At 39.3% G+C, this 27954-nt stretch overlaps 1 protein-coding gene across 1 annotated transcript in view; it reads right to left on the bottom strand.

The window, feature by feature from the left end:
* Positions 1–635: 635 nt before the first annotated feature.
* The window catches only part of b4galnt4a (beta-1,4-N-acetyl-galactosaminyl transferase 4a), a 156430-nt gene continuing 129111 nt past the window's right edge, over positions 636–27954 (bottom strand). The window contains exons 8-20 of the mRNA XM_077568374.1: positions 25217–25295; positions 15585–15651; positions 12744–12908; positions 11317–11426; positions 10829–10929; positions 9788–9861; positions 8233–9712; positions 5459–5838; positions 5198–5351; positions 5046–5118; positions 3670–3823; positions 3389–3515; positions 636–2527 (exon numbers count right to left, since the gene is read on the bottom strand). Of these exons, the coding sequence (XP_077424500.1) occupies positions 2413–2527; positions 3389–3515; positions 3670–3823; positions 5046–5118; positions 5198–5351; positions 5459–5838; positions 8233–9712; positions 9788–9861; positions 10829–10929; positions 11317–11426; positions 12744–12908; positions 15585–15651; positions 25217–25295 (3079 nt within the window). The 3' untranslated portion in view covers positions 636–2412. The remainder of the gene's footprint in view (positions 2528–3388; positions 3516–3669; positions 3824–5045; positions 5119–5197; positions 5352–5458; positions 5839–8232; positions 9713–9787; positions 9862–10828; positions 10930–11316; positions 11427–12743; positions 12909–15584; positions 15652–25216; positions 25296–27954) is intronic.

The following is a 27954-nucleotide window of genomic DNA, read 5'->3' as shown; positions in this document are numbered from 1 at the left end:
GTTGTACACTCAGAGGAAAACATCACATATGACCATCACCCAGAACATGTGGTCCAAAAAAATCAGTCCAAATATGATTAGACATCCCCAACACACGTCTCCTCTGGGATTTATATTGTCATCTGTTTTCAATATGATAAGATGAATAACTCAAAAAGGATCTCAAAATGGGAATTACACATTAACTGTTAGGTAAGTTAGATACGTTATTGTTGTTAAAACTTTAGGTCAACATTAGCATGTTTTACAATATAAACATAATGTATTAAAAAAACAAAAAAACAAATAAGATTTAAATGTACACGTGACTTTGTGTGTGTGTGTGTGTGTGTGGGGGGGGGGGGTATGGCACTCAACATTAATTGCGCCACTCGATGATGTCATCGGTTTGCACGTGGTTGCTATGGAGGCTCATTAAACAAAGACTCACATATTGGTGACGTGTACTACTTATAAACGTCTTCCTAATTTCCCTCTGTTGCCCAATTCTAAACGTTGAGACAGCCTGATTTGCGTACGTGGATAGATCGCCCCCACGTGGTTAGACGTGGGAAACGTCCTTCAGTGACGTATGAACTTGTAAAGAGACCAAAGGCAATTACAATACAACGTAAAAAAAACACACAGAAAAAGGATGTGGGCGTAAGCATACAATTTTATATCCAAAAACAAAGAAAAGTGCAATACATTCTTAAAACCATTTCTCTACAAAACAATTTCACAGAAATTACCTTGGAATGTATATACCTATTTCCCATCACTCTTTTTTTCTTAAATATATATATATATATATATCATCTACTATTATAGTGTTTCTTTTACTTTTCAAATTGCCCCATGTGAATGTTAAATGACCTTATGTAGTTTAGACCTTTTTCCAGTGGAGGAGGGCATTTAACAATCATACAGTCAATAACAGATCATAAAGTATGACTCATATGAGTCCAGCCTGGAGCCCACCAGCCACTCCTCATCATAGGTACCAAGCTGTATAAAGAGGCATTAGGAACCCGCCCTCTAGGCAACCAAATGGGAGCTGGTGGGGCTCTGCTGGACTGCAGCTGCCAGTGAGTCTCTTTTACACCCTCTGGTCCTGCTCAGTAGTCCCTTGTTTGCAACATCACGTTCAATGCACTACTACAGCAAATACACATAAATGTCTGTAATCCATTGTAAAGGACCATAGCTCCTTGCATGGTAGTGAAATTATAGTGACTTTACAGCCCGTTTGTAACTCATTTTTGATGATCCTGTTCCTCTTGTGTCAGTGATACTGTATATGACCGTATAAAACCTGACTGCAGCCCAACTCTTATGAAGGCACACGTTTGAGTTTCAGGCAACCGTCATCTACAGATAAAACATTTTGAAATCCCTTAAATCCCAAATTTGCAACACAAAATGTTCAAAGCAACAACAACATAATTATCAGCCATCTTCTTCCCTCCTTAAGAGTTTTATGTTCCATTTGAGGTTAGAGATCTGGAGGGAATGGAGGCCAAAAGCAGTATACTAAAAGGTGTAAACTGTTCACTAAGCAGTGTTTTAGAAATGCAAACACAACAGTTAGTGCATCCATATTGAGTCACCATAAACCCAAACTCTACTGAAGGCATCTAAATCTAGAACAAATGCAGTTAATGTCTCCATAAAGTGTCATAAATGGCGAAGAGCAATTTGATGGTGAAACGGCTGTTACAGTATACAAAACAGCACAGCTTTATAGAAAGTATCAACTGTACTGTATTGCCACACTGAAAGCAGACTGAGGAAGCTAGAGGCAGAAGAACATTAAAATTAAAAAGTGACAGGGCGTGTAAAGATGATGCACATATGTAAGGTTAATCATTTTAGGTATTAGGAGAACGTCAGCACCTCTGTCATACTGGCCACATACAGTATATCCTGTGAGTAGATGATTAATTTAGCAATATCCCTATGATGGACCGTATTGGGGCGTGATGACGCACATTCATATTAGACTGTCATGTGCGCACATCCTAGAAAATAAGATCTTAGGTTAGCATCCCCTCATCAGAAAAAAAAAGGTGCTTTCTTTATCAGTTTTCATCCAAACACACCAATATACATATATACATGTGCACATTCATACATACAGAAAAAAACTGCTGCTTTCCAGTTCTTCTGAAAACATTGCACTAGTATTGGGCAACGAGAAGGAGAAGAAAAAAAAAATCTTCCCTCAAGTAGTCCAGTTGATTCAAAGTTACTCAGGATTATCTGTGTAAACAGCTCACTTCCAAAGTTCACATTTGGACTTTGTTCCCTCAAACAGACAAGCCTATAAAAGATGTGGAACCGTTGGTCATCGGTGAGCAAGCTCTCTCCACTCTCTCTCTTGCAACAAACAGTGAATCTGCAGGTAGATTAATACTGCATTTGGGCACGGCATTATCCTTTTGCAGTTTTCTTGTTTTGGGCATTCCACATTCCACGTTTGGAGTGGTAGTAGTGAAAGAAGTTTCTTAAGCGTAGTCTCTCTACTTCCAAACCATTCTGCAGTACCCTGTAGACATAGTGAAAGAGAAACAAAGAGCTTACTTTCAATACAGATTTATTTTTTTTAAAGTGAGCTTTTAAAAATGAGTGAATGGATCTGTATTTTTAGGACGTGGGTTACTGTGGACTCAACTTATAATGTAAGCATTTTTGTGTATTTTCCCAGCTACCTGCCCCTTGTATTTGGAGATAAGTAGGCTATCTATCTTAACTCATTCACTGCCATAAAATCATAAAAAAAGATTATTAAAAATTAGGGGCAAGAGGCGACTAACTCACAATTAGTCACAAATGTTATATCGGTTCTAAATGTACAATACAAAAATTCTAGGTTTTCATACTATTGTAAACAAAAGTGGGGGGGAAATGTTAAACTAAAAGAAATAGTTCAAATGAATTTTTGACGTTTATAGCCGTCAATGTCAGTGAATGTTTTTTAATTTTATTTTTTTAAAGAAAAGATAAAAAACCCAGGGCATCAGGCAATTAAAGTTTTAAATCGGAATTAATCGAATGACTTCACTAGGTAACTTGCAATTAATCACAAATTTCATATCTGTTTTAAATGTGTAATAAAACAAATCTAGGTTTTCATACTCTTGTTAACAAAAGTGGAAAAAAAAAGTTAAACTAATAGAAATAGTTAAAATGAATCTTTGACGTTTATAGCCGTCAATGGCAGTGAATGAGTTAAGCTGAACATGGTTGGTGCTATAGAAAATACATGAATGGCACATGCTACAACAATGTCTCATCAGTAAGTGAAGAGTTGTAATATACTGACACTACTGTCTATATGAAGACACAGTTAATAATTGAAACAAAATCAAAACTTCTCAAATATGTCATTGTTTTTTAGCCGAGTTACCTGTCTAGAAGCTCCCAGTCTTCTCCACCCCAGCGATCTTTAAATTCTTCCGTGTTCATCCCACCAATTTTATCAAAATCTGACTTGTAGATCCCAAACAGGCCAAAGCCATTTACCTCCCAATAACCTGTGAAAAAGTAAACCACATGGATCCAAAAATGAGCAACCACCACTAAACAGCAACGCTAAATAAAACTAAGCTTGTGTCAAAAGTCAAAGTAAACGCAATTGTATTCATGTCTGGCACTTTAAAATGTTGATTTGTGATTGGTGCGTGTCACCGTCCGGCTCCTGCGGCGAACTCCCGCAGCCAAGTCTCATAACAATGGGAGCGAAAGCAAGGCGTCCTTCAACACAATGCTTCCTGATGCTCTCCAAGATGTTTAGAGGGAAATGAATGTGGAGGTCACACAGGAACACAATGCTGTGGCCATCCTGCCGGAAGGAAAACACACGGTAATTTTAATTGTAGTATAATGCGTAGTGAGTATGAATTAGCATACTTTTGGGTGTAAAAAGAAATTAAAAAAAAAGTATATTTAAGAAGTATAGGGATGAAAAAGGGCTTGATAAATAGTTGTTGATATAATGGTTATATAAGGGGAAACACTCTACACTGGTGATAATAAGAATATATATATATACATTGCTGTTGTTATTGTTATCATTATTATTATTATTATTATTATTGCTGCTGTAAATGTCAAGTATATATGGTATATTATTTATTATGAATAACAAGTGTATTAATCCTCATTAAGTCTAATAATATACTATATAGCCTAATAGTATACTATGTTTAGTAAAATTGACAAATAATATTTTTTAAAAAATCTTGATATTTTGCTGTTGAAATGGAGTTAAAGGGGTAGGAACATTTAACAAATTTATACTTCTTCTTATTTATTTTCAAACATGTATGTCTAATTTACAACCAAGGACTGATGACTGTGTTACTTTATATCTCTTGTTGCTTGATATGATGCTAAGTTTCTTGTTTGGTTTAATTGTTTTTTTTTCTTCTTCTCATTCTTTGCTGATTTCTTTTCATTACTTTTTTTATTATTATTTTTTTGAATGCATGTTGGAAATAAAAATTCAAATAAAATAAAATTTCTGAATAACTCAAACCTGCATGTTTCTTTTCTTCTTCTTCTTCTACTACTACCACTACAACTAACTAAAATAACTGCAACAATTCCAAGCATCTGGCCTAAGCATCTGTAACCTGTCTTAGCTTGCAGATCCCGCAGGGCCTTTCAGTATTGAATGACAGGCCAGTCATTGCGCTGTGACAGCACTGACACTCAAGTGACAGATCAAAGTCTATCTAGAATTGGCCAGCCCCTCACCATCGGGTGAGAGGAAGGGTGCACAAATGCACGTGTAATTGGGATCCAAATAAAAGACAGCCATGGCAGTACATACAGTACACATTGACAGAATTGCAGCTTACTTTTAGCGCAATTTCCTGTCTAAGGCTGGGGTCAGTGGGAAGGAATGAAAGGAAGCAGGAAGCGGGCTAAACAAGCAGGGACATAAGATTCATTATGCACGAGGGATTTTTTTTCCGCTCCTGCCTATCAGCCAATACAGGCCATATGGTCCTTTTCCTGCCCATTCCCACCATACTGTTATCCCCGTGTTTGTATCTCACCTCAATGGTATCCACTCCAATCTGTAGTCCTGCGGAGCGCTCAAAGTTCCCTTCTCTCCTTAGATACTCATATCTAAAGAAAACAAAAATAATTGTCAACGATTAAACTGGATTGGAAGTTGATCCATGTTGGCTGCACGTGATGCACGTGCCTTGGAACGCTGCTTTCTCGAAGCGCTTGCTCCACATCCATGTCTTCACTCTCAAAGTCAACAATGATGATGCTGAAGTTGTCATCCTTGGTTTGATGATGAAGATTTTCCATGTCAGAAATAAACTGTTGGACCCAGCGAGCTTGGTTCTTCACTGAAACACAAGTGTTTATGAATTCAATATTGCTATATCTCTGGACGAGAGAACCTGGACAACGAATTAATCACAGTTGATTCCTAACAGCATCTTATCTGACTGACCTGGTACCACAAAGTGCACCATCACGTCTTTCCTCCACTGTAGCATGACTGGCTGGCAGAGCAGAGGTTTGGCAAAGGCTGTGCTCCAGGCTGTGGCGCCGGGACGTGAGGGAGATTTGGTGGGGGGCAGGTGTGAAGCGGTGCTGAGGTTGGACGTGGCGGCCGAGGGGCCCGAGGCTGGGGCAGAAGCCGGCGCGGTCTCTGTGTTCTCAAGGCTTTCGTCTACTTGCCTGCCCCGGTGGAGCAGCAGATAGATGTATTCGGACAGTCGCACCACACTGCGGCCTCTCTCCATCAGCTCCAGTTCCACCAGGTAGCGGTTCCCCCTGGCAGAGTCTCGCCGCTTCTCCACATTGATGATTCGCAGGAGGGTATAAATCCTGGGGTACAGATCAAGGTTATTTTAGTTAACGAAAACTAACGAAATAACTAAAACGAAAATTCAGAAAACATTTTCGTTAACAAAATAAAATAAAAAACGAAATTATATTTAAAAAACAAAAACTAACTAAAACTACATTTTACATTTACAAAACTAACACACCAACTATAATTATAGTGACAATGTCCTTAGTTTTAGTCTTTGGTAAATAATTTAATAGATCCGCCTTTAGGGTTGATTTTAAATGTGATAGTATATTTATTTTGATATTATCTTTTGAAAGTTTGTCACACAGCAATGATGTCATCTAGCAGCAGCCAATAGAAAAGCACCTGCCGATGACGTCGCTCCTAGGTGACAATTTTGCGTGCTCGACTTTTGGCTCCAATGGCTCGAAATGTCGAAATGCAACCATATGTAAGAAATGTGTTACTTTTTTTTGTTTTCATTTTACCATGGTGTTTTGGGAGGAAAAAACTAATACTGAAACTATCTAAAACTAAACTAAAACTAAGCATTTTTTAAACTAACTCAAACTAATAAAAACTAACTGAATCAAAATGAAAATTCCCAAACTATAATAACCCTGTTTTAGATGCAAGCAATCAGAAAAATGCACTGGATTTTCAATACAGAGCAATAAAGTTGTTTAACTTTGTATAAACCACTAATCATCATACACAGTAGAGACTGATGCTTTATGGGGGTAATTTTTCACAATATAATGTAAAATCCCATTAATAACACTCTTTCTTTTTGTTGTTGTTGTTGCCCAAAATATAATCCCAAATTAAGGGTGGTTATCATACTGGGGGCTTTATAACACACACAAAAAAAAAGTCATTGTATAGACAGTACCTCGGCATTACGGATTGTAAAAAAAAAATAAGTAAAACCAAAAATATTCAAGATAATAATGTTTGACTAAACCAAGAGAAACAAGTTGCTTGCATTTGTTGCTAATACTTAAGACAACCATTTTTTTCTTAGCAACACCTCCATATGGAACATTATCCGAGTAAATCAATATTCAGTAGTAGTCTACAAAAGGAAACAAGGAGATACACTGTAGACAAGGGATTTCTTACTTCAATATTGATGAGGATACAATACATTTTTTCTTAAACCCAAATTCATATAAACTGACCATACTACTATTCATTATTTGTTGACCAACTTTTACTGTTCTTATAGATGCCAAACTGATTGTGGACAATTAGGTACATTTGTGAAGGCAACAATAAACATACAATAATAATGATAATAATATATAATCATTTGTGTACTTATAGTTTGTGGAATATCATATTCAAAGGGCATTTAAATTTTTTTTTAAAGGGAGACTTGACTTATTGAGCCATTTTTTCAGCAGTAAAAAGTTAATACTTTGTCCAGAATGAATTTGAGAACTTCATAATTTTTCTTGTACAATTAACACTTTAGGCGGCACGGTGGCTGACCGGTTAGCACGTCCGCCTCCCAGTGCAGAGGACGTGAGAGTTTGTATGTTCTCCCCGTGCTTGCGTGGGTTTTCTCCGGGTACTCCGGTTTCCTCCCACATTCCAAAGACATGCATGGCAGGTTAATTGAACACTCCAAATTGTCCATAGGTGTGATAGTGAGTGTGGATGGTTGTTCGTCTCTGTGTGCCCTGCGATTGGTTGGCAACCAGTTCAGGGTGTACCCCGCCTACTGCCCGAAGCCAGCTGGGATAGGTTCCAGCACCCCCCGCGACCCTTGTGAGAACAAGCGGTTAAGAAAATGGATGGGATGGATGGATGAATTAACACTTTAAAAATCTTTTTTTCCCACTTGCTGTCGACCGAAGATGGCATAACCTATGCTGAGGAAGTAGGTAACGACCAATCATGGCTCAGTTTGCTAACCAAACCCAGAAAACAGGTGAGCCATGATTGGTCGTTACAGGTGATGTCACCTTCACTCAATAGCAAGTAGGAAAACTCTGCTTTCTCAACTTATCTTATTAGAAACACCTTTCATTATAATGAATAAGTTCAACACCACTAACAAACTACTACCAGAATAATACATTCTAATCGGGAGGGTCAATCAAAACAAAGCATTATTATCTTTACAAAGACCGTGTTTGAAACATCTGAAGTGTATTTTATTAGACTGCAGGTGAACCAATTGCTGCAGCCTGTGAATGCACAAAGCACACTAAAGAGGGGGAAATGACTGTTTGGAAGTGGTAATGAGCAGACGGGGGACTACTAACATGAACTTAAAGCACCAGAGCATGACTCATTTGTTCTTGCAATTGCATTACAAACTGTACCGGTTAAAACACACACACACATTGTGCAGGTTATGTGCAAGTATTTCACACTTAGTTGGACATTGTTCTCAAGCATTCAAACGTTGTTCTTACCCGCCGTTGCGTTCGTTGAGCTTCTCCATGTACTGAGCCAGCACATCCACCACCTCGCTCTCTGCCAGCTGGAGGTTACCAGACACATTGCAGCGGAGGTCGTTCCAGTCGGAGCGCAGAAGCTCAAAGTCCATCGGGTTCACCGAGAAGGTCCTCTGCCAGTTGATGCTCTCCTCTGCCCAACCCGGCCGCGCCTCCACCTCCTCGTAGCTGTAATCCGACATCTCGCCCTCCTCCGGTTCTGGCTCCGGGTCAGGATTAGAGCGATTTGTGTCCCGCTCCAGCTCTGCCAGGTTGGGGTCCGGATGCGACTCTGTGATCTCGGTGGTCCTGAGGTAGGAGGTGACGCGCAATTGACCTTGGAGGTTTTCAGTTGAGTTCAGCCAGTGAGGAGAATGCTGGGTGGGGTCAAGGTGACGGGACCGTGGGGTTAGTGGCTGTGATTTGTTCTGAGGACTGGTAGTGGCGGTCATCTTTAGCGCAGGCTTGTCCCCTGTCCTGTGGCTTTCATCTGGCTGTGTTCGAGCTGTTGCCTTCTTCGTAGACTTTTGAACACTTTCATTTGGAATGTTGAGGCTTTGATTGTGATGAGATGACTTACCCCCTTTTGCAGGTGGATTGAGCCACAGTTGAGGGGAGCTAACTGGACTCCTTCCTCCGCTTTTAACCCCCGCAACATGCCCTTTGTCCCCAAGTTTGAGCAGTCTTGTGGTCTTCCCAGTTTGGTACAGAAAGACTCCAGGGAAAACCTCTCTCGGGTGGCGAGATGCCCTCTCCTCCCTCCTCTCTCGACGCCGCTCCCTCTCCTTCTCTCGCTCCCTGTTGGGCCGAGGCCTGGTAATGTAGATCTTATTCTCCTCCGTCTTCTCTTTCTTGCTTTCCGCGATCTTATCGTTACCGTCGTGGATGTTGTTGGTGTGGGCAGAGTTGCTCAAGATCTGTTTGGCACGACTAGCAAGACCAGGGATGGAGGACTTTTTTGGAAAAAGGAGGGATCGAGTCAATTTAGGGGGAGCTTCAACCTCCTTCTCTCCTCCTCCTTTACTGGCCGGGCTGAAGCCTGCAGGACTGTTAGGGCTCCATGACAGAGAGCGACCAGGAATCACGCTATCTGTGTCAGAGTGATGCATTCTGGACTGGAGTTCTGACAACCCGTCTCCAGTGTCATGACTCCTGTTAGCTCTTGGTTGAGCTCTTCTCCAGTTTCTGTCCCTTTCCGTCTCCTCATCTCTGTAGGCAAAATGTCTCCTTTCTCGGCGGTTTGTAATACTATTAATTGCTCCATCTTCTTTCTCATCAGGATGCGCCTCTTCATCTTCTAATTCTTTACCTGCAAATGTAGGTCTAGGTTGAGGGTGCTGATGGGAGGGCTTGGAGGCATGGCTTGTTTGACTGAGGTGAGGAGGCTTCTTGGGCGCCGGTGTGCCAACAATCTCGGCCTCGTCTTCCACATCCACCATTTCGTCTTCCTCCAAGAAATCTGGAGACAAATAAAGGAGGCATACAATGAGAAATAGTGATGTTGGCCTTACAGTACGAGCTAGCTGTAAGTTACCATCGGGGTTGGGAAAGAAGAATGGCCTGTCGTCTTCTTCCTCATCCATCTTCATATACTTGTAGAAGCCGAACCTTGAAAAGAGAAACAATATTTTTCCTTAAAATGTCATATCTTCAAAGAGCTTCTGTTTTAAAGTCAACCCCCCAAAAATTCTGAAAAGGGCATTCTGATTAATATTGTGTGTGTGGAATATGAGTTAAGCAACAAAATGGGCGGCCATTTTGCCACTTCCTGTTGACTTAAAATTAAATAATTAATTAGTAGTTGTTGTTTAAAAAAAATCTAATTTATTATTATTTATGAATTAAAACAGTTGCTCAGGGCACAGCTGATCAGACCAAGACCAATCACAGGTACAGTATCTGCTGTATAGAACATTGTAAAGAACATTTTGGGCGTTGACTTACCCTTTAAAAAGAGAGGTGATACAATACAGAGTATTATATAGTGTTGTTCCGATGCCATTTTTTGGCCCCCGATACCCGATACCCAGTTTTGCAGTACCGATACCTAGTTTGTTTGTTTTTCCAACATAAAACAGCTGCCCTGACATTGGTTCAGCGCATTCAAAGGCCAATAGGATATCTTGGCTCGGCATGAAGTGAATGTCACACATCGGTGAAAGTCGTGCACAAGCCAGACAGAAGATGCTGCAACCAAAGTTCTATATTAGCAACGGAAATAATGGTATGGGCATGTTTTTTGTTAGTACTTGCCGATGTCGATACCACTGTTTTAATGCAATATTGGGGCCCTTCCCAATACCGGTATCAGTATCGGAACAACACTAGTGTTATAGCTCATGATTTGGTGATTGTGTTGGTATCAGTGCCATCATGTTCTCATACATCAAAATACTGTTGTTAAATGTGACACAGACACATGTTTTCTTAAATCCAGGCTAAATATTTGGTAAAGCCTATAAAGCACATTTTGATTACTGTGTCAACTCATTGGCAGGTTACATTTTGTTGTTACTTTTATGTATAAAGCTGGATGTGTCAAGCTTCAGTGAAAATTCCTTTTTGATCAACATACCTCTCTAAATAGATGGGGGACTCTCTGTAGAAACACTTATTCTCTCGTTCCATGTGTGTGAGACGGGTGAAATCATTTGGATAGACGAATGACAGATAAACCTGGAAAACAGTATCAGATATACATGGCAGATAATTTAACCATTATGCATTATGCTAATCAAATGAATTGTAGCATTTCTTTAATATTGATGTAGTAAATGACTTTTATGACAGGGGGCAGCAGCGCTCCACACTGGCTGCAACGCTTCAAAGTGGAGTTGTAAGTTAAGCAGATGAATTATTGTTAAACTCTCTCCCTTTAAGTGTATACTTTTTTCTTAGCAGGTTAAAAGTCATCTACATACAGTAAGCCTGCAATAATTGGATGCACTTCTGATGACCCACAGAGATAATTTTAGCAAACGTTTCAGCCAATTAAAACAGCATTACGCATGGTGAGTACCAAGTCTAGTGGTCCAGAGGGAAGATGATTGAGAGGTCACTTACAAACTGCAGGCCCTGGTATCTGGCAATGGGGAAATCTTTGACGACATAGGTGGGAGAGTAAAGACAAGCAGGCAGGACATTTTCCAGATGGGAGGGGTCAATCAAGGGAACTAAAAGAAGAAAAAACATATTCTATTAGATCAGTGGTGTCCAAACTCGGTCCTCGGGGGCCGGTAGTCCCGCAGGTTTTGGATATTTCTCTCCTCCAACACAGCTGAAGCTCATCAGCAAGCTCTACTAAGCCTGATAACAATCCTGTTGATTGAAACAGGTGCGTTGGAGCAGGGAAACCTCCAAAACCTGCAGGACTACCGGCCCCCGAGGACCGAGTTTGGACGATCATCTAATAATTAGATGATCGTATCTATTTATAAAGATACTTTAAAATTTTGGAGAAAAAGGAAATAGTGCAACAATAAGAATTACAGTGCTTAAGAAATGAAGAAATGTATTAGACCAGTGGTTCTCAAATGGGGGGGGGGGGGGGTACGTGAAGGCACTTAAGAGGTACGTGGGATTTTAAAATTATATTTTAAAAGTATATGTAAATATTTCTAAAAAATATAAGTTCATAAAATTAATTTTATTTTCAGCAGGCTATTCAATTTCAATGTCCTAAAAAGCCAGCATCCCCCCAAACCGGAATGGTTTGACCCAACTTGTCATATGCCACCTAGAATCCCCCATCAATCACATGAAAACTTTATTTAAAATTCAGTTAATTATTTCATTTACAGAACAGGGCTTTACTATGATCCCAAAAGATGATAATTTGTATGTGCACAAATATTTATTTATTTTTAGTTATATATTTGTATTTCCAAATAGTTCAAGAGACCACATAAATATAAATAGTGTTCCAAAGTTTAATAAATCCAACAATGATGGCACAGAACTCGGTTTGATTAATATTATTTTTTTCTTCAATCAGAAATGCTTTGCGCTGGTTAGGGGGGGTACGTGGCTGGAAAAAAAGATTTCACAGGGGGTACGTCACTGAAAAAGGTTAAGAACCACTGTATTAGACCACCACCCAATCGAAGGTTTATGCCAGGACTGCCCTAAACCTGCATTAGTATCTTATGTTACATGTTTCTCTAATGATAAATATACGTATTAAATTATACTGACACTCTTTAATTATCCATTAACTATATACTTAATATTTTACAAAAAAAAGTAAATACAGTAAAGCACTTTATTATTCATTTTGTACGATGTATAATTATAGTTAGGGTTGAATGTTATCCTTGATTTCAATTGTTTTCTGAAAATTATGAAAGATTGAGAATGCACTAAATTTGAAAGAATCTGCATTAAAGCACTCCATGGATGGAGTCATAACGGCCTAAACTCTCATAAATTTGCTTAGCATCGTACGTGAATGAATCTGATTAAACTTGACATGAAATGATGGACACATTTACTGCTATAGAAGGTGTCCCTCGGGTCTGGCTTCAGCATATCTGCTCCGTGCTGCGGGGCGGCATCTTCTTCCACCTTCTGGGGCAGAGAATCCTCTGGGAGGCGAATATGACTGGCAAAGGTCTGAGGGATGTGATCGACGCTGTTCATCTTGAGGCTGGACTCGTCTGAAAGATTTAGGGAGCAAAAACATGGCTGAGAAAGAAAGAGTGTGGTGAGGACACATTCATTCGCAGGTCTTTGACCGACAAATGAATCCAAATTGTTCCATCCTGCGACTATCACAGATCGCTGTTAAGCATTAAAAAGTGTAGCTTGGAGCGGAGACAGACACTATCACATCTGAAGTATACCTGTGCAATCTAATGAATTACAATAGTATTAGATATATGTACAATCCAGAGGAACAGGACAATCTACAGATATTACAAATATATTATTGTTCACGTTTGATTCAAAAGATCAATCAAAGTCCAGTCATTCATCCATCCATCCATTTTCTGTACCTCTTCAGGGTTAACCGACCATTTACTTTTGCCCCGACTGGTAACTAAACTCAAGCTGCCTGTATTAAATGAAGGCAAATGAACCATTAGACATTTAGAGACTTTCGACAGAAAAAGCAAGGAATGAAGATTTTGTCGTCTTAGTGGCCACTGACACTCAACTCCCGGCTCAGTGTTGCATAATATGTACTTTGTACTGAATACACCAACCTGGAGATAACAATGTAATAGTCAGTCAACCTGTAGAAAGCTAACATTAGCAATTACCAGCTCAAATTCATTACAATAGAGCTGTTTCATCCTATCACAAATTGTGCAGGTGTGCAAAATCTGAGTATAAAAGTTGTAACAGTGAGAAACAAAGTAGAAGAAAGAGAAAGTTGGAAGAAAAACAAAATAGTGCAGAGGAGAATCATAATTACACCAATCGATAGCAGAGAGAGAGGAGGAGGCATGTGTGATTAATGGCGCGTCAGGTGCAAGGCCTGATGGGAGAAATGCCATGTAATTAACAAGGTGGTCAGCAACATTTTTATCCTCTAGGGATTGAGATTGGTGGTGCACAGTCTCGGTGTGTACACATACTACACAAAAACACCTATTTTTAAAGTTATTTTCAGGCCAGGGCCATGAGACATCTGTTGTTCACACACCTGCTTTTCCATGACGACAACACCTGGACAAACCTATGTAACTATCTACTTGCTCCCATTGAGAAATATGTCATATATGTGTAGAATTCTGGTATGGACTTGGTTTGTTATGTCCAGGTGTGTGGAGGCTCAAATCTCTTCAATAATTTACAGATCATTGCTCCAAGGAGGTCAAGAACTATCGGCATATCCAACAAGATGTTGAAGGTCAAACCATAAGTAATTTATACTCAGGGACACTATCAAAAATCAACTATCAACGTGACGACACAGATTATATCACAAGTCGTGTCTAGAGTATACATGACCCCCAATCGTACCTATGGGGGCCCTTTTGCATCTGGTCTGTCTGTCTTTAACGGTGATAGTCCTGATATGGTCCGCATACTTCCATCTCGGAGAAAAATTGATCACCAGTTCACAAGGACTTGCACACAGTCCTGGCATTTCCTGACCATAGGTTAGTTTTTATGGCTGACAAAAAAATGTCTGAGTAGAGTCATGCCAAGCTTGTAAGCAATTATGTAGTGAATTTACTGAACTACGTGCAACTTAATTACTAAGTTGTGAAAAAGAGTGTGGGGACTATGCTGACCAATAAATGATTTGAGAGGATAAAATTATGTTTGTATGACAGCATATATGTACAGTATGGATGACTGTATTGATAGTGTATTGATGATTTAAAAATACGTAATGTAAACCAATGTACTTGAGCTGTCTATTGACCTTTAGTGATTTTGCACAAGTGAACAGCTGATTGACGTTTTAGTTTCAATGTGGACACATACCAATATAATAGTCAGCAAAAGTGCAGGGCTTCACTTGGCTGAATTCTGTGCTGACTGCGTGGGTTCAGAGTATCTCCATATGTGCCTGTGACTGACTGGCAATCAGTCATGGTTTCAAAACGCCTCTCATCCAAAGTGAGTTGGGATGTTCTGCCGTGACCCAGAACAGGATAAGCAGTCTACAAAATGGATGGATTGGACTGAACAATAACACTGTTGCCTCGCACAAGATGATTCTGGGTTCAAATTGTTGTCAGTATTTATGTTCTGATACAAAGTCCCTATGCCACTCCTATTATGATCTTTCTATTAATCTTAGTGTCCCAGGTTACCTCAACAATAAGAGTTTTTGCCAAGAGGTTTGCCACAAAGGACACTAAGGAAAGAAATATTGTAGAGAAAAATCGACTCTTTTTACACACAATTTGACAAGTGATATTTTCTCTCAAAAAAGAAGGAACATCCTGTTAAAGTCATATCAAGGCCTTGTGTGTGAATTTAAAACCAATTAAGGGACAACACAGAAGCACATTTTAGTGACACTAAATAACAGCTTGGCACTAATGGACTAGACTAATGAGTTTATACTGTATTTCCATAGCATCTCAATTTAGCGGAAAAATGATGGATGGATAACTGACACAATTCAAGCCTTCTAACTGTTAGTTTTTTTTTTACCATTATCTTTTGTCATTTACATCTAGTACCACCATCACATTTTATCCCCTTGTGTATGTACTGTATGTACTGTAATGTAGTATGTAGTCAACTAGCGTTAATAACCGTGCCAATGTCTGCTCCCTTAACTGCCGTGCGGTGATAAACTTTTATGAATTTGAAAAAGTCAGAGAAGAGCACATTTAAAATTCAACCAAACAAACTCAAACTTTTACCTGAATACAATGAGATGAAGGCAGAATCTATCACCTCGTACTTCAGACCAGGGAGGAATGGACGCCACTGTGAGTGGAAAAAAAAGGATGGAGTGAGAAGAGCAAACATGCAAGCAAGTTGAGACACATAAATCTTATATCACAGTTTAGATTCCACGTTGGCAGTCAGTGTTATTGATTTGAGCAACTTCATGAGATCGATGAGCTGCTGGGGAATTTGTACCAACACATTAGGCATAGTAAGGAATGAAAACAAACTCAATGACTTAGGGCAATAGGAAAGCGAAAAATAACATAGATATGAAAACAGGCAGTAAACAGTGACAATCAGTGATTTAAATCAACACAATGGTGTGACAACAGAGAGAAACGCTGAGGGGAGTGAAGCGAGCAGGAGAAAGGGAACGACAAGCTACAATTCTTTTAAATAGATTTAACAATTAACAAGTCACTTCTTGTTAGCTTGGCTGTAATTACAGAAGACAGGTCATTTTTGCCGCGCCTTCTTGAGGACACAAATAAAAGCACCCGCCTCTAAATGCACACACACACACACACACACACGCGCACACACACAGGTTTGTTTTACTATCTTTGTGGGGCCATCTCATTGACATAATGCATTTCCTAACCCCTTCCCCTAACCCCAACCATAAAAAATGATTGCCTGCCCCCATTCCTTACCCTAAACTCAACCATAACCCAATTCAAACCTTAACTCTCAAACCAAGTCTTGACCCTGAAAAAGAGGTCGAAACTTGTGGGGCCCAAATGTTGGCCCCACTATGTAACAAAAACAAGACCACACACAGAACATTAGAACTTTCTAATTATAGTGTAAATTGTCATACAGCATCATGTCAAGTCTGACTAGTAACAACCACAAAAAGTATGCAACAAACTTGCATTTGACTGTAAATCAGTTGGTTGATTTGAGAAATGTATAGTCAGTCTCTTGTGATTTTTTTATTATTATTATTAATCATGTTACCAGACTATCCATCACTCCATTCTCTACACAGATTATACTGTTCAGGCTTGCGAGGTGCCGCAGCCGATCCCATATGTGTCCAAAAGGCAGAGTGGACTACACGCTAAACTGGCCGCCAGCCAGTCGCAGGGCACATGCAGAGACAGAGAACCATTCAGGCACATTCACACACCGTCACTATGTGGGAACTGAACTCAGGCGAATGCCCCACATTGCCATCAGTGACTACTTCCGGACTAATCACACTTGTGTTAGGAATTAAATATTTATAGAAACAAATGGGGGTTTTATGTCACATGACATTTTGTCAGCAGACAAAAGAACACACATAAAAGCAGTAGTGGAGGTGGAAATGATTATGATTTTCAGTCTGTGACATGTTTTGAGACCAAAGACCAGTATGCTGCACGATGACCAGTGTCCTTGTCAAAGTGTCTCCATGCAGTATGTTGTGAAGACATCAATATTTGATAACATGATGACACACTACAAATGGGCTCTTTGCACATAATCTCCTGCGCTGGCAAAAAAGCGGTAAAAAATGGTGTTATTCTACACGCCATGTTTTCAGGAATTGCCCATACTATCCATCACAGACGCACAATGTCTTTGTAAAACCTCCTCCAGGGCGGCGAGCAGCAATTTGGAAAAGGGCTCAGGCTGTCTTACAGCCACGGATATGAAGTCAATATTCTTTCTAACATTGTGGGTATACGTTTGCTAGAGGTTATCTGTATGCGCATAAACACTATTATCACGGCGGTGAGAGATGGAATATGTGTATGTTATTGGAGTAATATCACAATGATGTGAGCATTCCCAGTTATTTACCAAGAAAATATCTAACATTGTGTTGTAAATGGATTTGAGTTATTTTTCCAAAAACTGTTATAGTGTCAAATGAAGTTAGACACACATGGGAAGTGTTTACACTATTTGCTTCAAGACTTCAAAAGAAAACCAAGCTAAATGTAGGACTTTAACGATGATATAGGTTTATCCCCAACTTATCCTAATTGGGGCAAATGATTACATCTGGTGAACCTTGGTAAGCCAAAAAGAGTTAACTTTCAGTTCTAGGATCTGTTTAAGGAATGTATTTCGTCTTTGAATTTAACGTATTCATGCAATTCAAAGCAATTTCTGTCACAGAGCAATACACATAATCACGAGTGAATTAAACTTTGCTGGGAAGACTGTGGTTGTCTTAAAACATCGTTAAATTTGGATCTCAATATGCACACTGAACACAACAATATTCATGGTATTATTTTTGTTGCTTTAAATTATTTTTTTTATTATAGTAGGCTCACACTTGACTGTTTAATTGAATAAGAGGCTGTGGTAAATTGTTTAAACGGAACGTTAAATAATAATGGATCAGGCTTTTGAAAAAAATATCCAACATGCATCTTTTACCCAAGATGGCCAATGCATTGAAATTTATATAAACACTAATAATAATTTTAACAGCAATTTAACATAAATGGAGAATTTGCTAATCAGTTGACCAATGTTGGATTACTAAATAACCGTGAACGACACTCCTCATTACTTTTACCCTCAAGTGCTTGTACGTATGTATATACTGTCTGTCTGTCGGCAGCTGTCACTCAAGAGCAGACTGCGTGAGTACGCTTTGAAAGTGAACCAGCAAATCCATCAAGCTGCTCGCTCGCATTAATGTAAGGCTTCAGAGTTTTCATATCGATCAAGTAGGTCTACAAGAAGATTTGCAGTAATTTACAGAGAACAAACCATCCAAAAGATCAAAGGTACACAAGTTGTTGCTGGCTTGCTTGTGACACAACTCCGCCCGGCATGTCTTCTATTGTCTGTCGCTTCCAACCCTTACGTTGTGAATTTGATCAACTACAAAAGGCTCTTTGATTTATTCCTTAAATATAATTTTAAAAATCTCGTGTGGTGTTTGTTCAGTGATGAGCTAATTTACTTTTTCTATGCATTATTAGAGATGTTGTCAGGTTCTGTGTTCAGCAAGCTTTCCAATGACGCCGGCCATTTGAAAATAAGACTGAGAAAATTATGAACGTTTTGGGGAAATCTCTCACAATTGTGTTTCTTTTCTTTTCTTTTTTTGTTAAATGTTGCAAATTTAAACCTCTCCACATTGGCTGAGATGTGGCAAATGGATAACCTTTTTGGTCAAGTATGGGCAAGATATATATAAATTAGGCACACGTTGCTAGGAATGTAACAATAACAGAAATATTATTAAAACTGCCACAATATCGTCGTCATGTCACGATATTAAAAGCAGCACATCTGTTAAAAGTCAGGTTGATTTCCATTTGTGAAGTTCCAGCACCCTCTGGTGGCTACATTTTTAAATGCTGTTTAATTTTCATATGGCATGTTTTGACCCTTCTATGTTTAAAATCCACACTAATGGTCAGATGGAGGGGAACATAATATGCTTGTGAACCGAGTCAATATGTGGAGAAACTCATTAGCAAGTAAGTGCCTCAATATTAAGTGTTATTAGAGATTGTTGGTGGTTTATGTGCGTTGCTGTTATGCACAAAAAAACAATATTGTGCTTTTTTTCCTCGCATGAGCTCATTTTATTTAAAATATGATGACCTTTTTTAATATCGCTATCCTCCTCACAATATTGTGACAATTATCATATTGTAATCTTCATATCGTGATAATAGCGTATTGCAACGTTTGGATATCGTCAGATTGCCAGAGTGAATTCTGCTTATCACCAGATCCATTTGTATATAATTTATTATATGATTTTCTTGATTTTTTATTTATTATTAGATATTTTAATTTCCTGTGAAAGTGTCCTTTTTAATTAACTGAGTGCAACCTTTTACTTGTCAGTTCTCTTACTAATTGTTGAGTGTGACGCAGATTCATCATGAAACAGGGCGAAAGACATGATGAGAATTACAGATGCATGTGTGTGACAGCTGCTGAACTTTAGTTGAACCTTAACAGAATTATAGTGATTAAAAAGCAAGTAGTATCAAATTGACTTTTACAATGAAAAGACACACTATACACTTTAATGCCTGCCTCCAGGTGGCACAGACCACTTACTGATTTATAGTGAGGCGAGAATACGTGAGGAAGATGTTGAGAGGACTTTCCATGTATGTTTGTGTGTGTATGTGTGAGAGAGAATGTCTTCCCTTGTGTGTGAGTTTCCAAAGAGTAGGTAAGCGTGCACGCAGAATGTCATGTGTATTAATTGGAAGACGGTCAAAGACTTGTCCTGGTAGCAGCGATAAAAGAGGAACATTAAAAGCCGGAATTTAAATCCTACACGTTTGCTGCCACCGCTAATTAAGCCACGACTTTCTTCTTTTCCTTGTCTTTCTCTCAGTGGCACCATTTAATGACCATTGCTTTGCTTTATGCTGATAACACCCGACACTTTCCATTAGGTCAGCGTGTTTCTCAGACAACAAGAAAGCAATTCAATGAATTTAAGACCCATCTCAAGCAATTAAACAAATAAATAACTTCACATCTGGAGTGTGAACCCTATAAATGCTTATACTGATGCTTTACATCGCTCTAGATAACACCTAGCCTTCCATGGAGATGTCCTGCCACCGCAGCTATTATCCCTCTATGCCACGGGTGGGCAATTCGTTTTCCAAAGGGACCATGTGAGAAACTGGACGGGGTGTTGAAGGCCTCACCAACTGGCTAACCTCAATTGTGTTGCACATTAGTTATAAAGCATTCAATTGTATTAGCTCATTAAACTGTTTGTTGTTGAGTGTTTTTTTATAAATAGGATAGGAAATGAAAGTGTTAAAGTTATAAGTAGTCATTAACTCTTTTACCGCCCAAAACGTCAGGTGACTTTACGCCCACTGTATTCCGCCAATAACGTCAATTCACGTCAAATAAGTTTTTTTTCTTTCTCATTGGGCAGTGCAACGTCTTGTGCAGCCCTGCTTTGTGAATGGAATATCCAAAAACACCCACTAACTATGGCAAGCAGATGGCAGAATTGTATTTCTTTTCAATGGGCTCCTGGGTGTCAAATTACATGAAAACATGGCAGATCTAAGGAAATAGAAAGTTTTCAAGGATGATGTGACTGATCAAAGCGTTAATCACAATGAATCAAATTCACAGAGCGTCACTAAACAAAAAAAATATTGGTGTCAAAAGCAGAAAATGTAGATTTTCACAAAAAGCTTGTTTTCTCCTTATTTTTTTTCCATTTTCGCTTGATGTCCCTCAAATGACCTATTTTCAAATGGTGATTACTAATGAACAGAATAAGGTAGAAACATACTTTTTTTCAATGAAAGAATAGAATCTACTCTTTCATATGTTATGTTTATGTAGTAATAGCACACAATATTCTGTTTGCCTTGAAAGATGAGTTAAAATGCTCAATATAGGCTGGTTGTTTTTTGGGTAACGTTCGACAGTAAAAGAGTCAAAGGGGGAGTTCATTTTTGTTTGTCATTTATGTTAACAGTTTATATGTGTCAGTAAGGTGGGGGCTTTAGGACCCAGATGCGGGAAGGCAGGGCAAGGAGGCAGAGGTGCAGTCCAAAAAGACGTTTTAATATCTAATCAAAAAAAACCTAACTTCAAAATACAAAATAACCTGAACTAACAAAACATGACAAAACAACTAAGGCGAGACTAACAACATGACAAGGATCCGGATAAGGAAAAGGAAAAGAGGTCAGCGTGACGTGGCGAAAGACTTACTAACGTGGTAACAGCAAAAAATGAACCGACACAGACAGGGGAGAGACAACCGACTAAATACACCAACACTAATGACATGACAAGACACACCTGGCTGAGGGCACTGATTGGATGACACATGAGGGTAATGGGGAAAGGTGGACACAATCAAGGTTGACACAGACACCACACGAGGAAGGGCAAGTGACCAGAAACGAGAGGAGTCAGACTTTTCACAATAAAACAGGAAATGACAAGACAAGGGGAAAACATGACAGGGAGTAAACAAGACTGAAAGTAAACATGACAATATGACCCGACAAAAGAATATTATTGGAAAGATCTTGGGAAAAAACATTCCTCTCTAGCCTCATCTTCTGTTTCTAATGCATTTTTTTTCTCTTTTTAATTATTATTTTTTAAAATTTGTCATTCTGTAAGAAGCATAGCCTATCACGCTATAGGTCGGATTTTCTGAGAACTTTGTATGCTAGTCACAGGCAAAAACAATACAATAGGCCGTTTGTTTTCACTGAGTAAGGAGTGTTGTATTGAGGAAATATAAGAAATGCTCGGAGGCTCAGAATTGTCCATTGGACAGCTCTCCAGACAAAAAAGGGTAACAACTAGGGGTGTGCAACACTAAGTCAATGCATCAATAATATACGAGTTTATACGATTCAGTGGGATTACGATTTGATTCAATACGATATGGATCAGTTCGAGAAGATATGATGCAATATGTTTCTTGTTCTCATTTTACAATATGAATTAATTTGTTAGTACTGTAAATGTGGCATTTCCTTCTGCCCAGTTTCAAAAACGGCACTATAAGGATTATTTTATTTTAATCTTTAGCAAAATTATCACTACTCTGTATTAAATAGAAAATATTAATAATATTTCAAACTGAATGCCAACTGCCCCCCACCCCACCCTGTACTCTTTAATGCAGAGTGGCCAATGCCTCATGGCACTTAATAAAAGATGGAAGGAGAACTGCTTCATTCCCACACGAGTGCTGCTGGGATATAACGTGACATTTCCAGTCCAAGCTCAACGTAATAAAGAGGTTGTGTCACTGTGCAATTCTGCTCACTTGCTTACTCAAGCTAAAAAACAACAAGCTCCTCTTTCATTTGGCCTAGTGCTCTCTACAACATGTAGTTTCCACTCCTTTTGGGATGCAGTGTATTCCGAAACTGCTTCCGCCTTTTTGCTTATGCTGCCTATCTTGCATCACAATCTCGCCTCCCTTCACACAATAGAAGAGAAATGGGCAAAACATGAAAGAGCAAGGTTTCATTTCTTTCTGAAAGGTAAAGGCCGCACTTTTGTATTCTTTACTCTGTATAACAAGCGCTGCAAAACAAATAGATTCCCACAGGAACAGCTCACCTTTGAGCCTGGCATACAACACAAGAGGGAAAAAGCTGTGAATCCAGGCTATGCTCCACAACAAATGAGCATCTGCTTTTATGTGGATTTATGTGAGCTTTATGCTTATGCTGTTGTGGGCCACTTGCAATAAATCAGCTATTTTTGTAGAGGTGTGAAATATATTTCCTGTTAAATCTCAAAAGTGGCTCATAATAACAGAGTGCAACGTACATCTCACACACACACACACACACACACACACACTATTGTGATTTGCTATATGACCTTCATAACTTTCATTAAATTGTTTCTACAGTATAAACCACTTTGATGGCCTCAGAGATGGAAGGGAGGGATTCATATTTGGTGATTTACACCACTAAATAAATTATATGAATGTGACAAAACCAGGGGAAAGAGGTCGTTGTAAAATAGCAAAATGCAGTTTGCAATAAGGTATTTATTCTTATCTTAACCTCTCGTGTCTATTAGCGCCCTCTCTGGTGTAAAGCCGATATTGCAGTTAGTGAGTTTCCCTGTTTGGGGCACGTCTCATTAGGTGTTGTTACTGTAATGATAGATTTGGGCTCGTTTTTACATCAGGGATCTATTTCACAAAGCAGGTTTAGTGAGAACTCTGGGTCAAGAAACCCTGAAATGTGGGAAACTGCCTTTTCCGTTTCAGAAAGGGAGGTAATGGTGGCTCCATTGATGTGGACGTTTTAGTGTAGTGGCTACGTCAGGTGAAACAACTCTGCATTGATATAACTATCTCAAATCAGCTGTCCTGAAACCAAAAACGCAAAGTTTCCGCTCTCAGGGCATGTCAACTCGCTGTTCAGGGTTAGACTCGGTGTTTGTTGAACATGCTTTGTGAAATGGACCCCAGATGCCCTTCCTGATGCATCCCATTCCTTTTTATCCAGGTTTAGTACTGGTTGGGAATTGGGGTCTAGCATATCCACTAGGATGTTATGGTTAATGACTGGGATTTAAACCCTGGTCCTCTTTGTCAAAGGCCGCAATCCATCATCACATCGCTCTGCAACAAGGTTACATGTTTGTAATCAATCATTGGTAGTGAGAATGTCATTACCTTAGCATGGCTAGTTGTTTTGTAGAAAATAGGCCCCAAACTGAGGCTAGCAGAGCTGGTCCACACTATACCGTTATATTAATTGTGATAATCCCCCCTCACAGATGAACCAAAACAAGAGTCCTCGCGCCGAGTATTTAACAAACAGTGTGCTTGATGGCCACTGTAAGGCTACGTTCAAGCTACAAGCTGTTTTTTTCCCCCATATGTGACATCACATGTATTTGATTTTTTTTCAGGCAATTTGCAATTCCAATGGTTTTGAAATCCGCCCCAGGGCTCTTTCGTAGTATGGATATAAACAAGAAAACTGGCCCTGACATTTTGACTTAGACCGGCCATATTTGACTTTAATTCCACTTAAAACAAATCATAAAGTTGATGGACGTTTGTAGTGATTTGTGTTGAAGTTGCATTTGTTTTTGTAAAGTGAATGACTACATATAAAGATTGGACTTACCAAAAATTCCAAATTGGGCATCATAACCTGCAGTGTGACATAGCGAGAAAGTGTGTAGAAAATACATGCCACCCTGAGTCCTCCTCGCCCACACAACAGTTATCTTCTTGCAAACCATCTCTATGTGTTTATGTCTCATCCTCCAGGCACCTCACAACACCTCCACATCTCCCCAAATAACATCACATCCACAAGCACACTGTCCTGATGTCTTAACATCAATCAATACATTGAAAATGCAAAAATTTACAAACATGAGCAGTAAAGATGAAGCGGCAGGGTTTGAATTACTTGTGGTACAACAAATACGGCAGGGCAGTTAAGAACATTAAGATGCAGGGAATTCTAAGGAGATAGATTAGAACGTCCAAAAAATATAAAAAGATGTAGCCAGTCAGCATGAGGGAGCTTGTGTCAGCTGGAGACAAAGTGAGAAAGAATGGGAGTATAAAAATGGCAGTGTGCAAGAAGGAAGCAGATCCGGTAATATTGGTCACCATGACAATGATAACCTGAGGCTTGTAAAAAATAAAATAAATCCTTCCATAGCCACACAGCGGTGATCTCTTTTTATCATCATCATCATGTGCCCTCCCACTTCAAGTGGGAGCGCACAGGAGGCATTTGAAACTTCAGCTTGAAACAAAGTGCCACTCATGTCGAAGCTTTGCCTCAGGTGCTGAACACCACTACGGTGAGAGAAATGATGCAGAGGAGAGTCAGAGGAAATAGACAAATGAACAAGAAGAAGATTCCACCCACGCACGCACACGCATCGTGATGGAGAAAAACTAAGGGATGAAAAAGGGAGTCAAACGAAGATTGAGGAATGGGCGGGGATTCTTCTTTCTACACGCTGATCACTGAAAAGTGGCACTCAGAGCGGAATGCACATTTTCCAAGCAAATGCAAAACAAGGCGGCTGTAAACTATCTCACATTCAGAGGTGAAGAAAAGTGGTCTGATGACAAACATAGATAAATGAATGTGTCGTCTTCATTTTCACTCACCCCAACCTCCACGTGATCCGAGCCCTTGTCATCCTGCTTGTGTAGAATCTCAAAGTAGTAGCGTCTCGATGACATCAGGCTGACGGGAGAGAGACAGTGCTTAATGACTTGACACAGAAAATGAAACCTCACCTGTGAAAACGTCAGCCTCAGAATAACAATCCAAAAGAACAGAAGTGACGCAGTGGAATGTGTATTCTACGCTAATGTACAATACCCGCTCCATAAATTCTGTTGTGTTTGGCCCAGGACTTCATGCTTTTCAATGTGCAATGATGGTACAAGTACGAGTAGGCAGGGCGAGGTTCATGTACTTACAGCTTTCGTAGCAAGAGTTAGCTAGGGAGTGCCGTTTCAGGCAACCCACTGCCTGGAAATACACCACCCACCCCCACCCCAATACATTATGTTGTGTTTGTCCCAGGACCTCATGCTTTTCAATGTACACTAAAATGAGTAGGCAGTGTGAGGTAGATGTACATAGTGCTCCCCCCCGCCCTCCATACACACACTCCATAAATTCAGTTGTTTTTGTCCCAGGACTTTTTAATGTGCAATGATAGTACTAGTATGATTAATAACTGTGAGGCAGCTATTGCAGCCACTAAGTTCCACCATGTCACCTTTCAGTAATATTTAATGTTCACTTGTTGATACAATTCTAAGTTTGGAAAGTTATTGCGTTACAAGATATATTTCCTATGAGAAAATTGCTTTGAAATCATAACAAATTAGAGGTTGTGGCCAGCGTCGTGAAGCATATTGTGTGCAACGGAACAGGTTCCACTCTTACTAATTGACTGCAATCATCAAAACATAACATGCCAACTTCAATTGAGGGTCCCTCCATGCGATGTCCATTTATGTTTGTTAGTGAACAGACTTTGGTGGATGTCCTGTCCTGGTTCTTCACTGGCTCGCAATTAAACATTTTCCCCACATCTCAAGGAATACACTCTATTTGATACTTCACTGTTGTTTGTCTCTCCAATTCTATGTGATTCATTGGTTGTGGATTGCTCAGTTCTTTTCCTTTCTTTGTTTAGATTTTCTTTGAAGCTGTTCTCCTCGTCTGTCTCCCATCTGAAACAAACACCAGCTCATCTTCTTTGATGAACTGCGTTTGGATTTGGAGGCAGGAGCAGAAAATACTTGCACCAAAAAAAAGACATGCAATAACATGAATGTACCAGATGGAATTTTTTTTTTTTTTAAGAACAATCCTTTTGTTGGCGTTTGACTAATGCATTATTGGAGATGTATTTGTTGTTGTTGTTTTATTTAGTTTTTTTACTAATATAGTCAAAGACAAAATCGGTAGTCTTTGGGTAAGGCAGACACATTATAATCAATGTCACGTTGTGAAGCCAGTCAGCGGCAGTACAACAAAATATCATGTTCATCAAGAAAAGCAAGTCTTACTGATTGTTACAAGATTGCAATGTCTCCTCGCACCCATTACTTCTAACTTAGTATGCATGTAGTTGCCCCTTGAATCTCTTGAATCCACTATCCACTTGAAGCCTGGTAACACACGCAGGCTAAACTGTTGGTACCCTTATGTTAAAGGGAGAGAAGCCCACATTGGTCACCGAAATAACTGCAACAATCAGCAAAATAAACTCTTTTCAAAAAATTATTTAAGACTAACAAAAAAAAATGGCATTGCTTTTGAATTGTGGCACATAATAATAATAATAATAATAAGAAGAAGAAGAATAATAAGACACAGCATTAAATTGATTTCTTTAACTCTTAATTAGACTTGTGTGCATATCGATGGGAATTTTTTTCCCCACCACTCGTGTGTAAATTTCTACAGCTGTCTTATTCAGAATGGTGCCTTCTCCCGACTGCATATTTCAGCTCCTTCAACAAATATTGAACAGGAACATAACTCAGCCTTCTCAATGTTTAAATAGAACCAACATTTTTGTATGCTTCATTTTTGCATCTGTGAACAGCTGAGGTGACTTGCCGAAAAGTGCAAATGTTGTCTCACCTGTCACAAAAGATCTCGTTCAAACACAAACTAAGATTTTCACCCTTCAATGTGAAAGCAGTGCATTAGACTCCAGTGGGATTTCTTCTAATGGGCAAAATTGGAATTTGTAGTTGGAATTGGACAAGTACAGCACTTTTTGAGAACCAGTTCTGGAACTTTCTAAACCCACACCTAGACTCTCACCAATCTAGCTGCCGTAAAAATAATGAATAATGAGCACATTTTCCTATTTTTCGAAAAATATTCAAACCAATTTCCACAAAACCTTGTAGAGGGGTCAATGCATGGCCCAAGGATATAAAATGTATTTTTCCCTGGTGTAGGAGACAGTGAAACGAAAAGAGCAGAGGCTGCAGGAGGAGGATCACATGTTATGCCATGTGCACATGCTGTCACCTTTCTGTGTGTGATAAATCACAGAAGGTGCACAAGAGGTTAAGCCTCTCATGAATAATCTCTCAGGGTGGCTCCTGAGATGCCAGCACAAGTACCATTTTCAGCAACTGCCACCTAGCTTACAAATTGGAGAACATTTCAACAAAATAACGATTAATAATGAGCAGATACACTAATATACATGTATATGCATGTTCTATGTTTAACTATTACAATTGAGTAATTATAATGATCCAATTAGGTAATGTGTGGTCGGGTGGGAACTGAAATGAATTGAGGAGTGTATGGGTGGTAGTGTCAGCAAAGGCAGCGATGCATGACGGCAACTCGGCACAGT

This window comes from Vanacampus margaritifer, chromosome 6 (genome assembly GCF_051991255.1).
Source record: "Vanacampus margaritifer isolate UIUO_Vmar chromosome 6, RoL_Vmar_1.0, whole genome shotgun sequence".
NCBI lineage: Eukaryota > Metazoa > Chordata > Actinopteri > Syngnathiformes > Syngnathidae > Vanacampus > Vanacampus margaritifer.
The sequence above is the reverse complement of the archived record's forward strand: the minus strand, read 5'-3'. Positions and strand labels throughout refer to the sequence as shown.